At 40.5% G+C, this 15,920-nt stretch overlaps 1 protein-coding gene across 1 annotated transcript; it reads left to right on the top strand.

The window, feature by feature from the left end:
* Nucleotides 1-1,483: 1,483 nt before the first annotated feature.
* Nucleotides 1,484-6,377, top strand: LOC148026836 (Tetratricopeptide repeat (TPR)-like superfamily protein). Its single transcript, XM_087691370.1, has 2 exons — nucleotides 1,484-4,917; nucleotides 5,085-6,377. Exon 1 carries the CDS (start codon nucleotides 2,015-2,017, stop codon nucleotides 4,868-4,870), a length of 2,856 nt encoding a protein of 951 aa, XP_087547496.1. The 5' UTR covers nucleotides 1,484-2,014; the 3' UTR covers nucleotides 4,871-4,917; nucleotides 5,085-6,377.
* Nucleotides 6,378-15,920: the final 9,543 nt, after the last annotated feature.

The following is a 15,920-nucleotide window of genomic DNA, read 5'->3' as shown; positions in this document are numbered from 1 at the left end:
TAAAGAACCCTAGATTCCAAATTTATGAATTCATATAATACTTCAAGTAGCAATTTATTATACCATTACACATGGAGTGCACCATTAGTTGCCCACAAAGTATAATGTTTGTTCTATTTTTTGTGAGCAATGGGAAGTAATCGTGCAAAGCTTGTTATTTGCTTTATTTTTTGTGAACAAAGGAAAGTAATTGCTGATGTAAATGTGAAGTGAACAAGGTGTGGCTTTATGAGCTTTACAATATTGCCAACCATAAAAAGGGTGGTTAATGGGCCTCAGGAGCTTTGCAAGGTGACACCAAATTGCATGAAGCATGGTTAGTGGGCCTAGCTAGCAATGCTAACTAGGCCAATTAGCAAAAGAGAACAAGCAGTTATCCATCAATTCTTACACATTACTCGCTTGTATGATATTGTTATATTAACTATAATTACATAGACGAGTACTTATTAGCAAAATTTATAATTATATGTTTTTTGATTGGATATAGATTATGTTGTAATTTATGTGTATGTCTTTAAACAAGGTTTAAAAAAAAAGAAATACTATTTTTGAATCATATACATACAAATTATGATTTATAACCTTGTGACTATTTTAAAAAGATCAAAATACATTTCATTTTCTCATGTAAATTGTTTTTATTGCTCATTTTGTTTATATTATTTGTATGCCACATGCATGGGTTTTTAGTGTTTTTATATTGAAGTTCAAGTTTTTGTTTGTAGCAATTTGTGCATATAATAGTAGGACCATAATAATCTCATGATGAACTTGTTCTATGATAATTCAGGAAAATGCAAGGGTTGGATTTTCTTTTGGTAATGTGTCTTTTGTATAACTAAGGTACCATGAAATGCCTCATACCTATGGGCGAACCTTATGTTGCCCTTAAGTCTTGAATTGAAACCCTCATCAAACTCACACACATGTTTTATCAATTGGCCTACAAGATGTTATTGAGGGTTGGGATTGTGGCCAAAATAGAGGAGGATATTGGGAATTCGATTGAAGGGGTATTTTGGTGATTTTCCATTTTTTAATTTATCTTATCTGTATATACGAATAGGAAATTTAAGAATTTCCCCAATATTATTTTGTCCTATTTATGGGGAATTAGGAAATGTGTTGTACCAATTGACCTACATGATGCTGGTGAGGGTTGGAATCTGGAGAAAATAGGGAAGGATATTGGGAATTTGATGAGTAATTTTCTATTTTTTGTACGTAGGAGCTAGACATTCAACTAATCTTCTTCAAATGAGCTTGTAGTGCCTCTTATATAGGGAGAGGAAAATATTACCAAAATGTACCTTCCTTACCTATGCAAGAATGCCAAATTAGATAATATAAATGTGCCATGAAGTAAACTTGACTGCATTTGTCTTGCTAGTTTTCTTTTTTATCTTATCTATGTTTTATGAATCAGAAATTTTGGGAATTTCCTTAATAAAGCATATTTTTTTCTATTTTCAATGAATCAGGGAAATGTGTGTGCTTCATATTGAGCGAGAGCTAGCTTGCGCTTTGGCCAGAAGCTTCCTTTTCAATCGCACCTACGGCGAGCAGGCTGCAAACTCCATGGAAATCAATAGGCACATGAAGGTTTCTGGTGTTTGATGATGGTGGACAGGAAGCCCCTGCCTTCTGAATTCATTGTATGGTAGATATATGAAGGCTTCTAGTGCTTGATGGCCTGTCCACCTGCCTTCTGAATTCAATGGTATGGTAGACACATGAAGGTTTCTGGTGCTTGATGATGGTGGACAGGAAGCCCCTGCCTTCTGAATTGACGGCCTTCTGTAGGGGCTCTTAGCAGGGTTTGTCATTTTGACTAGAAGGGCGAATCGCCCTCACATCACCGCCTAGTGGAAAAGGCTAGCAGAGCAGCAGGTTGGGGTTCATCGTCCATTGAGTAGTGGCAAATTGGGCATCATTCTGAGTCTTAGAGGAGGTGCAGCACGGTGCATCCTGCCATGTGATTGTAACATGCTCAGTTGCATTTCAGGAGACCATGACACCATTTGCAGGTGATACAATGCAGCTCCCTACCACCTTGGGGCCACGAGATGTTCAATCACATGTGGTCGACAATGCCCTCCACAGCAGCAGACTTCCATCTACCCCAGCCTGCTTTGCGGTCCTTAATAGCGGAAAATCTAGGGGCAAATACGCCAATGGATGGTTTGTCACTGTGAAAGGTTCACCTGCATATCCCATCTTCTCATACCAAAGTGATAGTAATGTAGAGGTCAAGGGGGAAAAAACTAGTTCTTGGTTACTGTCTGATCACACCAGCACAGTGACGTTAGAAGATAAGCTGACATTTGAGCCTGGCAAATCTTGGGATTCTTTACTCCAGAAAAATAAGGACGAAAATAAGAATTCAGGGGCAGCAAGTCACCAAATTGAAGGTCCAGGTGCTTATCAAATTGGACAAGGAAGTGCATTACAGCATTCTGATGCTTCTCTAAGTTGTGAAGGGATCCCATCAAACCTAGTTCCTGCTCTAGAAACTGCTGAATCACTTGAGCAACTAGATGACATCTTACTACCAATGACAAACCTGAGCCCCTCGGACTATAGTAAAATTCTGTATGCTCTGAAAGATCCACACAAGATCACAAATATTTTTTCTTGGTTGAGAAAAAACCGTCATTCACCAGGTAGCCTGGATTATCATACAGTGGTGTTTGATGTACTAGGCAAAAGGCAGGAATGGACTTTGATGAACAGCTTACTCCAAAAGGAGTTGTCATCACTCAAAGGTAGAGCTGCTTGTGAGTTGTTTAACGTTGTGTTCAGTGTTTGTTCCAACATGGGCTCCCCAGATTGGGCTTCAAAGTGGTTTCGCCTTATGATTGAAGTAGGGATACCTCCTGACGAGGGCACCTGCGCACTGGTCATGACTCACTTCCAACAATTTGGAAAGCTTGAAGAAATGGAATTTGTGTATCAACACATGGAAAAGGCCTCTGTCAAGTGCTCACAAGCATACTCCATCCTGATGAGCTGTTACACTCGCCTAGGCCAGTTCAAAAAAGTAGAGGAATTATTTAAACGAATGAAACCACGGGGTATTGTACCAGGAAAAGAACACTGGTTTTCTTACCTAAATGCCAATGCCAAGCAGGGGAAAGCTCGTGAAGCAGAGGAGGTCATAGCACGCATGCAGGAATCTGGAATAGTGGAAGATATATTTATATACAACTGCATGATCACAGCCAATGGTAAGGCTGGCAATTTCAAAGGTGCCAGGGATTGGTTCCATAAGCTAGAAAAGGATGGGCTACAGCCAAATGCAGTCACATACAGGAGTATGATTGGATCTTGTGGAAGAGCTGGGAAACTGAAAGAAGCTCTTGGATATTATGATCGGATGAGGCTTGATGGCTTTTACCCAACTCTTCAGAATTTCCATAGTCTCATCCATCTGCATCGGAAAGTAGATGGTGATGGAAGGCTTCTAGATCTTCTTGCAGACATGAAGCAAATGAACTGCTGCCCTAATTCTTCAACTTTGGATGTTGTAGTCAAGGTTTATGAGAGGTATAGACGGCTTGAGAAGATTCCAGTAGCTCTGAACCTCTTGAGGGATGCAGGGTGGTCTCCTGATGTGAAATCCTATAATATTCTTATCAGGGCTTACATCAGATCCAATCTGGTGCAAGAAGCATTGGAAGCCTTTGAGTACTTATGCTCAAGGAAACAACTGGCAGAGCTATTGTGCCACAATTTAATATGTGTTTGCAAGTCCCAAGGTCGATATAAAGATGCAATACATGTTTTCCAGCAGATGCAACAAATTGGTGGTATAGAACCGAGTTTAAGAACCTCTTGTACGGTTCTCGAGGTGTATAGTTTGCAGGGTGCAGTTGCTGAAGGAGAAGGTCTTTTTGAGACACTGAGAAAACAGAAGCTTGATTCTGTGGCTTATAATGTGGCCATCAACATGTACTTGAGGGGAGGCTTGCCAGAGAAGGCAGCGGAAGTTATGAAGCTGGTGAATGAACATGAAGGCCTTCAACCAGACTCTTATCTGTTTCTCTCAATGCTGAGAGTTTGTGGGAAGTGTGGTCTGCACCAGGAAAGTGTAAATGTGTATTGGAGAATGCTGAGAGCAAACATGACTTGGACGGAGTCTTTATTTAATGGAGTCATACACCATTGTGGTCGAGCATTACCATTGGAAGAAATAACTAAGGTGTTTCAGGCAATGGTTTATGCCAAAGTTCCTGTAAATACTGTAACTTGTAACGTAATGATTGACATTTATGGCAAAGCTGGCCTGCTGGAGAAAGCTGAAAGTGTTTTGAGAATGGCACAAAAGCAGCAGGTAGTGGACCAGATTTCTTTCAACACTATTATCGATGCCTATGGCAAGTACAAAGAGTTTGATAAAATGGAAGCAGCTTTGATAGAAATGCAAAATGAAGGTTTTAAGGGCTCATTAGAGGCTTACAACTCTATGATAGATGCTTATGGAAAGTCAGGACAGGTTGGCAAGATGGAAAACATTCTGGAGCGAATGAACAGGGCTGGTTGTAAACCAAATCTAGGTACTTTCAATACTCTTATCAATGTTTATGGCAAAGAAGGACTAATCTTGGATATGCAAGGAGTGTTAGAACAAATGGAAGAGGATGGTTTGAAACCAGATAGTTACACTTACAACACCATGATATATGCATACGGCAATGCTGATATGCCAAATGAAGCATTAAGATTGTTCAAAGAAATGAAAGATGCTGGTTTTTCACCTGACCGGATAACCTATACTTGTTTGATTTCTGCCCTAGAAAAATGTGGAAATCATCAAGAGGCTGCCAAATGGTCTTTGCAAATGCAGGCAATTGGAATGTGCAGTTGACATTTTTCCAGAGATTGGCTGCTATAACATTGCTCCTTGGTTGCTACGTAAGCATCATTATATTCGACCGTGTATTCTTAACAAATTGTGAAGCCCTATTTTTTCAGATCTTGTGACATTGCTAAATTGTTCTGACTTCGACTGGTTGAATGTCTGTTTGGCTTCAGTGCTTGTAGCACATGAAATACTGACCATAAGCTTCGGTATTTTTCAGTGGAAATACTCTGAGGAGCTGTGTTCATTGTGTACCCATATAAGCAACATACTAGATTCACTTCAGATTACTCTTGCTTTTCCAGTTTCTGGAACTTGTACAGAATCCCATAGGGCCGTAAGCAAATATAACGGTTTCTGTGTCAACCTGCCCCAATGGGTCTATGACCCTTCCCTACTACAGCCAGCTCAAACCACTGGTTCTGCCTCAAGGTAAGCCCCGACTTTGAGACTTAAGTTTTCTCTGGCAGGAAGAGGAACAACTCCTTCCAAAAGAAAATGTGTGTTACATTGACACATGCGCTGTCTGGGAACAAATGATTTGGGTGCCAGATGAGACATGGTGGACTTGTCAATACCATTTTGGGAGTACTCCAGCAAAGAGGGGTCCTATCTAGGACAAGTCACCATATGCCTTGTGCATTTTTGCTCTGCTTGGAGTGTGCGCAGTGCAAGAGTGCATCATGCCCATGACAACCAAGTAATTCACATGAGAATGTGTGCCCTGGGACAATTTTTGCAAGCAAGGTGTAAAGAAAGACCTCCATGTTAAGATTTTCTCTCCCTTAGCTGGGAGCTACTGCAAGTCTGCATTCTGGGTTTCTTTTGCTTGTAGATAGCCACAGATTTGATTGGTTTTCTTCTTCTTAGTCGGCTTAACCTGTGGGGCAGCTGATACTGCAGTTGGTTCCTGTTCTTCAGTGGTGCCACTTGCATCGTTGGAGTGACTGGAAGTATTTGAGCTACAGAAGTGGTTTTCTAGTGAAGTTTAGGTAGCTAGAGCCATCAATTTCTGGTGTAGAGATCTTCTTTTTCTTGTCTTGGATGCCATGAGGTTTGGATTGTTGGACCCACTTTCATTGGCATCCACTCGGTCTTTGGAGGTTTCTTCATTGGTGGGACTCAAAACCCTACACTTCCTTACCAAGGAGTATGAATTAACCCCTTATGGATTGATTGTTGTGTTTGTCAGCACAAGTTTTAGTTACTGGATTTTTGTCCAAACATTACAATATTAAGATCAACTTCTTCATTGATGAGAGCATTGAGAGAGTGCTCTCTCTTTGGAGTAAGTTTGATACTAAGACAAATGTGTGGTACCAACTTTTTGTCATCCGCATCGATCTCTATGACATTCATTGCTATAGCATCCATTTCTAGGACCTCCATCAAAGATTCATGTTGAGGATGACTTTCATTGAAGTATCCCATTCCTTTGCCTTGTACAATTTCAAGCTCAACATGATTTATTATGTGGATAGAGTGAACATGGAATGTGGAACTTTATCTTTTATTTATGTCCTTTACTTGAATAAAGCAACACAAGTTCCTCATTCCCAAGGTTCCTTTGCTTTATGTGCTTATCGAGATAGGCCTTTTGTCTTCCTTTCTCACACATCAAAGCATGCAAAGCCAGAGGTGGCTTTTAGATAATTGCTTAAGCTTTGTTAAGGCACTTAGTCATAGCTTTGTTGCCTTCCCATCACTCTTGCACTGCTCTTTATATTCTGGGGATAGGGAACTCAACAAGCCTAATGGAATCAAAAGCCTAATGGCATCAATTCCCTGGGTTAAATCTAAGTGGGGTGTTAGTGGTCTTGTACAATAGGCCCACAAGGTAACCATGAGTTTATTATCCCAACCACTCCTAGAGGCACAATCTATTCTAGTCATGGCATTAAGAATACTTTTGTTCATTGATTCTACTTGTTCATTTGCTGAGGATTTTATGGAGATGACTCATTGTGGATGGCCATAAATATAGATAAGAAATGTTCAATCACTTCATTAACAAAGTATGTCCCTTAGTTGCTCACTATTTTGATGGGGCTTCGAAATTCATAATTGATTTGCTTCCACAAAAATCTTACAATGGTTTTGTCATCATTCTTTTTAGTGGCCCTAGGTGTTCCATTTGGTTAAATGGTACATAGTAATTATGATATAACGAGCTTGTGAATCTAGAGCTATAGGGCTAATAGATCTAATGAAGTCAATCTCCCACTTTTCACAGGGTTGGCAAGCTATTGATGGTGCCAACTCCATTTGATATTTTTAAATGGAAACTTTGGTGCACTAGTACTCATCATAGTGCTTTACATGAAGGGCCATGTCTTTGAACAAGGTAGGTCACTTGTCCTTGTAGCGTTTTCCTTGCAATCGTGTCATCATTGAAGTGATCACTTGCTATCCTTGTATATGTTTCTTGAAGCACATCTTGCATTTCATACTCACATACACATATTCTCAAAAGACTAGCTTGGCCTACCATACAATTGCCCTACTATTATCTAATAGGTCAAGTCTTGATAAGAAGGCAAGTAAGTCTAGGCTTCTCTCTTGGAGACCATCCATTATAGCTACTATTGTGGGTTTCCCTCTTGTGATCCTTCATATGTGATCACACATCTATAATGCTTATCTTTGCATATGACTATAGAGAAATCAAACTTAAGCAAAAGAAGCAACCATCAAGCAATGTGTTTGTTGTGTATGAATTGTTCACTAGATAAAGCAATTTCTAATGGTCTACAAAAAAGTGAATGGAGTTGGAAGCAAATAATACCATAAAAAATTTACTACATACACCATTCCCAATCCTTTCCTTTCTCCAGTGGAATAATTCTTTTAGCTTTAGTGAGTTGCTTGCTTGTGAAGCTTATAGAGAAATCTATGGTGTTTAGTGAGTTGGCACAGAATTACTCTTATGGCAATGTTGGATAAAACAATAAGAATATGAAAGCTTATTATGCAATTTGGGACTCATAAGATTAGTGCTCTCAAGAGAGTTTCATGAACATGTTGGTATTCCTTGGTCCCCTTGAAGATCACAAGCAATTTGTAAAGAGGTTGCTAGACTGCTTGGTCTAAAACAAAATGCATGTAATATCCAGTATGGCTAAGGAATCATTGGACTCCATTCAGATTGGTTGGAGGTGTAAGGTTGATAATAACTTTTACATTAGAGAAATTAGTTACTATTCTATTCCTCTATGTAATGATGCCCTAGAATGCGATCGTATTTAATCCGAAACTAGAATTAGTGGGGGTTGTGCGAGAGTTGGTTCTACCAAAATCTTTGAAAGACTTATTGTAGCTTTTTTAGGTATCTTCCCAATTGAAATTTACACATAAATTATCCATGAACACCTCTAGATGCTTGCATGGCATGCCCTTAAGATTGTACATATTAAGCATTGGCACATTAATCAAACCAAAAGGTACATTTGTGTACACGAAGATCCCCCCAACTCAATGGCAAAGACTCCCTTGTGTTGATTCTTGGTAAAATTTTCACTTAATTGTGACCCAAGAATCCATCAAGGAAGATATAAGCCTTGCTTGCCACGTGCTCAAGCATGTGCGTTGGATATGGGAGAGGACAATTGTCTCTCTTCATGGGGTATTCACTTTCTTATACTTGACACACTTAAATTTTTGATATTATTCTTGAGTACCACTACAATGGGTGATAGCTAGTTTGTGTGATTAATTTGTTGAATCAATCTTTGAGGAGATTTTTAGCTCTTCCATGACTATATAAGCATATATTGGATTCAAAGGGCATGGCCATTACTTCACTTGTTTGACATTAGGTGCCATTGATATTGTATAAGTAATAACACTAAGGGATATTCCTTTAGGTTTGAGTAAGCCTAGGAAAATACATTCATGAACTCTTCGAGTAGGTCTAACTTACTCACCTCTATAAGGTCATTCACTATGGGCATAGGTTGGGAGTTTCACCCTTTCTTGCCAAGCCACTCCTTAACTTTGTCTAGTCCTTTGATAGATTCAAGAGATTATCCTTCTCTCTTTGCCCCTAACATCATTAGTACTTGCTGTCCTTTCTTAAATTTCATGAATAGTCTTGGGAGGTACTAAGGTTTCCTTAGCTTTGTTACCTTAGAGTTGGCATCTTCTCTAGCCTACTTAAGCTTCTTATGACATAAGTGGAGAGGTTAAGTCTCTCTTAGTTCTATGGGGTTTAAAACATTGTAAAATCTCATGGTCATTGTCACTGTTGATATTTAACTTCGAGTTCAACTTCAAGGAACCCCTCTTGATTTGTTAAGTTTGAGAGCACCTTTTTCCTCATTTGTCTCTACTTTGAAAATAGTAACAAGATCTGTAGGTTTGAGTGCGACTTCTTTGTAATCCAAAATATATGAATACTCCATCCATTGTATATTGTTGTTCATCTTTGCAACTCAATTATGGACTAATAATTTGCATGCATTGGCTTAATTGTTCAATTATCCATCCATCAATGTCATAATCTATTGATTCATTGTCTAAGGATTCTTTCTTTGATTCATCCTCTTTATATTCTTTGTTTGAAGTTTCACCCCCATACATCCCACCAGTGCATGATTGCATTACTCAAATCATGAACTTTTAACTAATTTCATTCAAAAGTTTTAAAGATCTCTTTCAAGGGTTTGATGTTGGATAGAGCATTGTGTTTTAGTACTATCCCTATCAACAAGTTTAGAACTCTTGCAAATTCGCACTTGTTTTAGGATATACTATAGGCTCCTTTGGGTTTGCTATCCTACAAGAGATTATTTCATATCTAGATAGAAACTAAGAGTGCGGCCTCTACTTTAGCTTGATCAACAATCATTATCTTTTCTTTTTTCACACCCCTCCTTTCATTAGCTTCTTTATATTCGTCCTAGTTTGTGAATGGCAGATCCAAGGTTGCAAGATGCATGCTCATCCTTAGGATAGGGGATGTATTTCTTAAGAGGTCTAGTAGTAGAGGAGCATTGAGAGTCTCCCTTCAATGTCTTGGAGATGGCATCTAGGTCCATTTGATTGGTCTTCCAAGTCTCCATCTTTATGCACACTACATTAGTATGATTGCTAAGGGAAAATAGTGATTACACTCGTCTTTTAATCGGCTAGAATTCCTCGTCTATGGTCTTCTTAGTAGGAGGTTATAGTCTACACCCTTCATTACAAGAAAGTTCATGGAGAACTACACTCCTCCAAATTTTACCGACTAGTCCATGTTGAGGAGCCATGGTAAGGTTAAAGTGTACGCTCTCAATAGGTAGACTATCCCATGCTTTGAGGACAATTGATTTTACAATTCTTACACTTGTACTAATATCTATGATTCCCTTTCTAGTTGCATCATTTAAGGCTAATGCTGGTAAATAATAGACATTTTAGCACCTCCTCACAAAATAGTGACACCTAAGGCTGTTCTTTCTAGATGTGTAGGGATATGCATGCTTGGAATATGTTCTTGTAGGTTGGCTTTTGGTTGCTACTTCTTGAGGTCCTTCCCAAGCCTTAAGGGATCTCAATAAGATTAGATTATATTTGAGAAGCAATATTATTGGTATTGAAATGTTTGTGGAAGCTAGTGTTGCTTTCCTTCCTAAGTCTGTCTCCTCACATATATTTTTCGAGGCTAGTGTTGCTATCATTCCTAAGTTTGTCTCCTCAAATCTATTTGCCTTCATACTCCAAATTATATGAATTCACCCTTGATAGGGCATCGCTAGCATTTATTTTTTTCCAAGAGCGTTAGATACAAGTTTCCCAAGGATTTTTAGATCCATTAGGTTCATTAAGCATGCAATGCTTGACATTACTAGAGTACTTTGATCTAACAATATCTCTTGGTTTTGAATCTACACTGGTATAACCTTGAACTAATCCTCACATTTGTTGTTCAATTTTAGCTAGTGCTTTGGGTTACAGTATTCTCCCACTTTGGCCTTCTCAGGCTTGTCAATTTTGGGTGCTAATGTAGCACCCTCAATATTAGATACTAGTTTGCCTAAGGGTAATGTTGTCATGCTTTCACTCTTCAAGTTGACCATGGTAGGTTGTTGATTTTCTTCTTTTTAACATTCTTCTATTTGAATTTTCTCCAAGAAAGCTTATTCTTGCCTTCTTGCTTTGTGCTCTCATCATCATTACATTGAGCGAGATGGAATTGGAATCCTCATATTCAAAAAAGTCTTAAAGCTATCAATAACATGATTTTCTTACTCATGGAATTTTTGGGCAATTAGTATAGATATGGGTGACAGCATACTTAGGGCATCTTTGATACAATGTGCCTAGGTTGACCATGATGCCAATAAGAAATATGTTCTTGTTATTGGATCATGCTTCTCCTTAGCACCATCACTAGAATTGGTCTATAGTCTATTAGGATTGCATTTCCATCCTTATTGCATGTGACATAAGGGTTTGTGCACATCTCTTTATCTAGTGGTTCCTCCACATAGTGGGGCAAGCATGTCACTCTAGGTGAGTAATCATTAGGCCATGAGATTTTGGGATTATTGGAATTAATGTATACCTTGTGTGTTGTAGGTCTCTAATCAATATTATGGGTAGGGCTAAAGGGGCTCCTATTTCATAATAAATTCTACTATGTGAGCTCAAGCAATTTGAAGTACCTCCATCTCCAAGCTCCATCCTCCATAGTTGTGCACAAGACAAGAGAAGAGAAGAGAAGAAGAAGAGAGGAGATGATGGAGAGCTTCTTCTCCAAGATTGATCGCCCTCACACACTCACACATTCACTCCCTCACACTCTCACACTCCCTCTCCCAAGCACACACAAGCAAGCAAGAAGGAGAGAAGAAGAGGAGAAGAAGAGTCCACTTTTTCCACACACAAAAGAATGAGCTTCTCATTTACTTTTTGAGTTTATATATACAAGCCTTAAATCCCTTGGGCACCCATCCCCTTTTTTGCATGACCAAGCATCTTGCCAAGGTCCTCTTTCCCTACTCCCTTCTAGTTGCCTTATCCCTTCACCTATGCCCGTTTAGACTTTACAATTTGCACAAGAGAGAGCATGGCACTCTTTTATAAAATGAATTACATTGCACCCTATGCTTTCCTTGCTAGGACGTTCTGTGCACCTTGCTAGAATATTCACTGCTCTCCCACGTTTTTTCTAAGCTTTCCTTCTCCTTCACTTTTCTCACCTAGGCAGAATGAGCTTCTCTATTCACTTTTTGACTTGGGCTTCCTCTGCTTCTTTTTGGGCTGTATGGTCCATAACATGACTGTAACATTACCCCCTCCCTAGACGAGTGCCATGGGACTGGCACTTGCGGGTCTAAATTGATGAGGGTTCAATGATTTGAAGGGTGGTCGCATGAGTAGATGATGATGGGTCCATGTGGGGATTGGTCCTGAGGAGAAGCTGATCACATGATTAAGGTGGTGGAGGCCGAGAGTGGATCGAGTGAATGACGGAGGGGCCTCCGAAGTTGGTGGTTTGTATTATTTGTATTTACTTGTAAAGAAAAGAAGGTGCAGTGCCGAGGGATGTGTCTACCTTACCATGTGGTGCATTGTGCTCATGCTAGTGGAACTGCGAGTTGGGTCGTGAACCATAGGTAAGCCTGGGTGTTGTTCCACACTTGAAGACCCATAGGGGGTGTGGTGAGTGTGGCTTAGGGAGACAGGTCTAACCATAGATGAGGATGACCTCCCTAGGTATGTCCTGCCCTTGATGTGTCTTAAAAGTGTTATGTGGGGAATCAAAATGGGCTAGGGGGTTAGGGATGGAGCTAGTTGACCGAAGCCACCGCACGCACCTAACTTGAGGGCCCCTAGGTGTAGTGATTGTGGCCTACATCTAGTGAGATGATTCGGTTGTTTTCTCTTGTGATTATCTTCTCGTGATCTCTTATTCTTTTCTTTTCTTTTTTCTTTGTATTTTCTCTCTTTTTTTGAATAAACAAAAATCTAGTCTTTGTCTCATTAGATTCATGAGAGGGAGGAGTTGGGGGCTTAAGAGATTTGTTTAGGAATCTCTAGCTTTGCATGTATCCTTTGAGGTTGATTCGTGCTGCCTGGAGAGTAGTGGAAAGAAATGGATGATTATAGCAAGTGAAGCAGCTATCATTCATATATTCTAAGAGAGCTAAGCAAAAAGAGGGAAGGAGGGTAGCTCGCATCATTAACCTAGTCATAGCACAACTGTCTATGCCATTTGGATTAAAAAAGAGTGACGGTAGGTGGTAATCTTGTGATGTAGGTTCTTGCTTTAATAGTACCCTAAGTAATCTAAGATAATTACATGCAGTTAGGAAGTCTGGGTCTGGGCATGAAGTGAGTTCATTAAGGAAGTGGGCTATGGAGTCATTTAGATATTGTAGCGTGAAAGTGAGGGCTTCCTCAGGCTTGGTGGCATTGACATTGTATGTTTTGGAAAAGTCATATTGTTGTGGATATCTAGATTGTAATCCACTCCTACCCTTCTTGGATATGGCATGAAAGTAGGGTTATTTCTTTTGAAGGATAGGGTGTTACAAAATGACATCCAAGCGTTCATGTTGCCTTCCCAGATTCTCCTCCACTTTGGTTGGCACTCATAGCCCTTTAATATTTTGGGTACTTCATAGACTTTGTTCTCCCAATAGTCTGGAGCCTATGTTCCCCATTGGGTAGGATTTCTCTATCTCAAAGGTCCACCTATCTCCCAACCTCCTTTCGACATTGATCACCTCTTCCACCACTTTGGTTGATAATACCATGCAGCAAAATGCTGTGGGGAATTGGAAATCAAAGTTGAACGATTCACGGTTATTCTCTCTCTGCTCCCAGAATATGAGTTCAATGTTATAGTTTACTAAGAAGCAATCTTCTCTCGGTGGGATGTGCATTGTTGGCATTACTATCGGTTGAGCATTTAGTCTTCTTTATGCTTGCTCTAGCATTTGCTTCCTCTTCTTTTTGAGCTCATCTTTCTTGGCAATAGGGGTGTCCACCTACTGTTGCTCCTTAGGTTGTGGGGAAGGAGGTTATGGGACTAGCTCCTCCTCTTGTTGTCCCATTTCAAAGTGTTTTGTCTCTTCCTCCTCCATGTGTTCCTTTGGTGCTCCTTCGGAGAATCCTAGGGAATCCACTTCTTGCATTGTCAAGCCTACCCTCAACAAATAGTTCCTCTGGTCTTGTAGGCTTAGGCTGACTCTTGCTGCTTGTGGTGGCATGTGCAACCCCTATCTCAAGGCCCTGCGAGCAATCCCCTGCTTTCTTTTCAATGAATCAATAGCCTCTCCTTCTTCCATTTGGGTGATGTCCCTAATAGTGGAAGGCACGTTGTTGGGTCTCTAAGCTCAATTGTGCGGCCTCTGCTATGCTCTCTACGAGCATCTTGTCCCCTTTTGTACGAGCTAGATAGTGCGCTAAGTCTTGTACTCGTCTTTCAATTCTGGTTGTCCATTCTTCTACCTTCTTTTTCATTTTTTTGAAGCTTTCTCCTTGCCTTTGAGCTAGAATCATTAGCTTCTGCTCTTGTTCCTCAATTTCCCTTTCTAATCTCTTCTCTTCCTCTAGCTCTAAGGCAACCTTCTTCTTCAAATTATCTGTCTTTTTGATACCTTTGTGCTTTCTCCTCTCTCGCTGCTTCCAACAACTCCTTGGAATCTTGGGCATTTTTCATCTCCCCTTGTACGTCTTCGTACAAGACTACTAGCTCTTCATTAAGTCATTGCATGCTCATGAGAGCTTGTGTTTCTTCAGTGAGCTATGTTTGCCACATTTCTTCTCCTCCTTCCTTGGCCTTGAGCTCCTCTTTTAGTTTGTTTATTTCTCTTTGACAAATGGCTACTTGGCAGGTTCTTTCCAGTTGCAAGGCTGTTATAGTCTCCTTTTCAGCCTCTAACTCAGCAATAGCTATTTTCTTTTCTTCTTTTGATCTCTCAAGCTATGATAAAAGTTCCTTAACATAGTCGTCATAGTTTGTGGGCGACGACAGTGTAGTGGGGGTAGTGGTTGTGGATGTTTCAATTTTCTGCCTTTTAGGATTCTTCCTTGACTCTGCATCTGGTCTACTGCCGGTCCCTATTATTGGAACTCCTTCACCTCCCTCCTAGGCCATTTCTTTGTTGACCTAAAACTACACCCAGGCCATGATGTTGCTCGCATCGACTTTAGGTATAGAGCCCTGGGTGGTTGTGGTTGTTGGGGTGGTCGGCACTAGGCTAGTTGGAAGTGGGTGCAGTAGGCCTTTACCCTTGCCCTCCATAATTGGCAGTGCTATAGTTTCTAGCACAACTAGGGCCTTTGTATCCAGGTGGGATCATGGAAGCCAGCTCTTCTTCCCTTGAGGACTGCTCTACTGATAGGCAGATGGCCAAGGCTATGTCTTCGTCTTCTCTCCTCCTTAGCTCCTCGGCTTTTTCCTCTGCTTTCCTCCTCCTCTCCTCTTTAGCCCTCTTGGATTCCTCTTTTATTATTTTTGTCTCCTCCTTTTCTTTTCTCTTTCTTTTGTCTTTGGCATTTTTGGACTCTCTAGTGTGCTCTCTCTTTCTTCCTGCTCTCTTGTTCGCCACTCTCCGTCCTCTCACTAGATTGTTCATGTTCTTGGTGGGGGAGGGGACCTTTATGGTGTCTCTCCAACTCCTTTGTCTTCTTGCGCTTGCCCCAAAGCCTCTCTGATGATGGCTATCCTCAATACCCCTCCAAACCTAATTGTTGAGACCTTCAACAACGACTACTTCCTTGCTTTGGAGGCCAGGGATCCTCCACCCGCCGCAGATCTTCACACGAAGCCACTCTCCAACATAGGCATGTTGATCTAGCACATTAGTGCATTGTACCTATGAGATTGGAGAACAATGCATGGACCATCTTCGGTTGTAGCTAGACTTTTGAATCCAGGATGTTGACGAGACTGATGTTGTTGTTGGTGTGGACTAGGATCTTGTCCATCCCCAACATATCATAGACATCTCTTTTGGGCCATCTCTCTCGACCTTATTGGGCAAGCCTAATGCTCTCTGTACCAACTCAAGGCTCAGCTCGATCTCCACCTAGCAGTTTTCATTTTCTTGATGCACAGTGC

The sequence above is a fragment of the Lygodium microphyllum genome, chromosome 13, assembly GCF_053477565.2.
Source record: "Lygodium microphyllum isolate KBCC chromosome 13, Lygodium_microphyllum_v1.1.10, whole genome shotgun sequence".
In the NCBI taxonomy this organism is placed as follows: Eukaryota; Viridiplantae; Streptophyta; class Polypodiopsida; order Schizaeales; family Lygodiaceae; genus Lygodium; species Lygodium microphyllum.
This window is presented reverse-complemented; position numbering and strand designations above follow the sequence as displayed.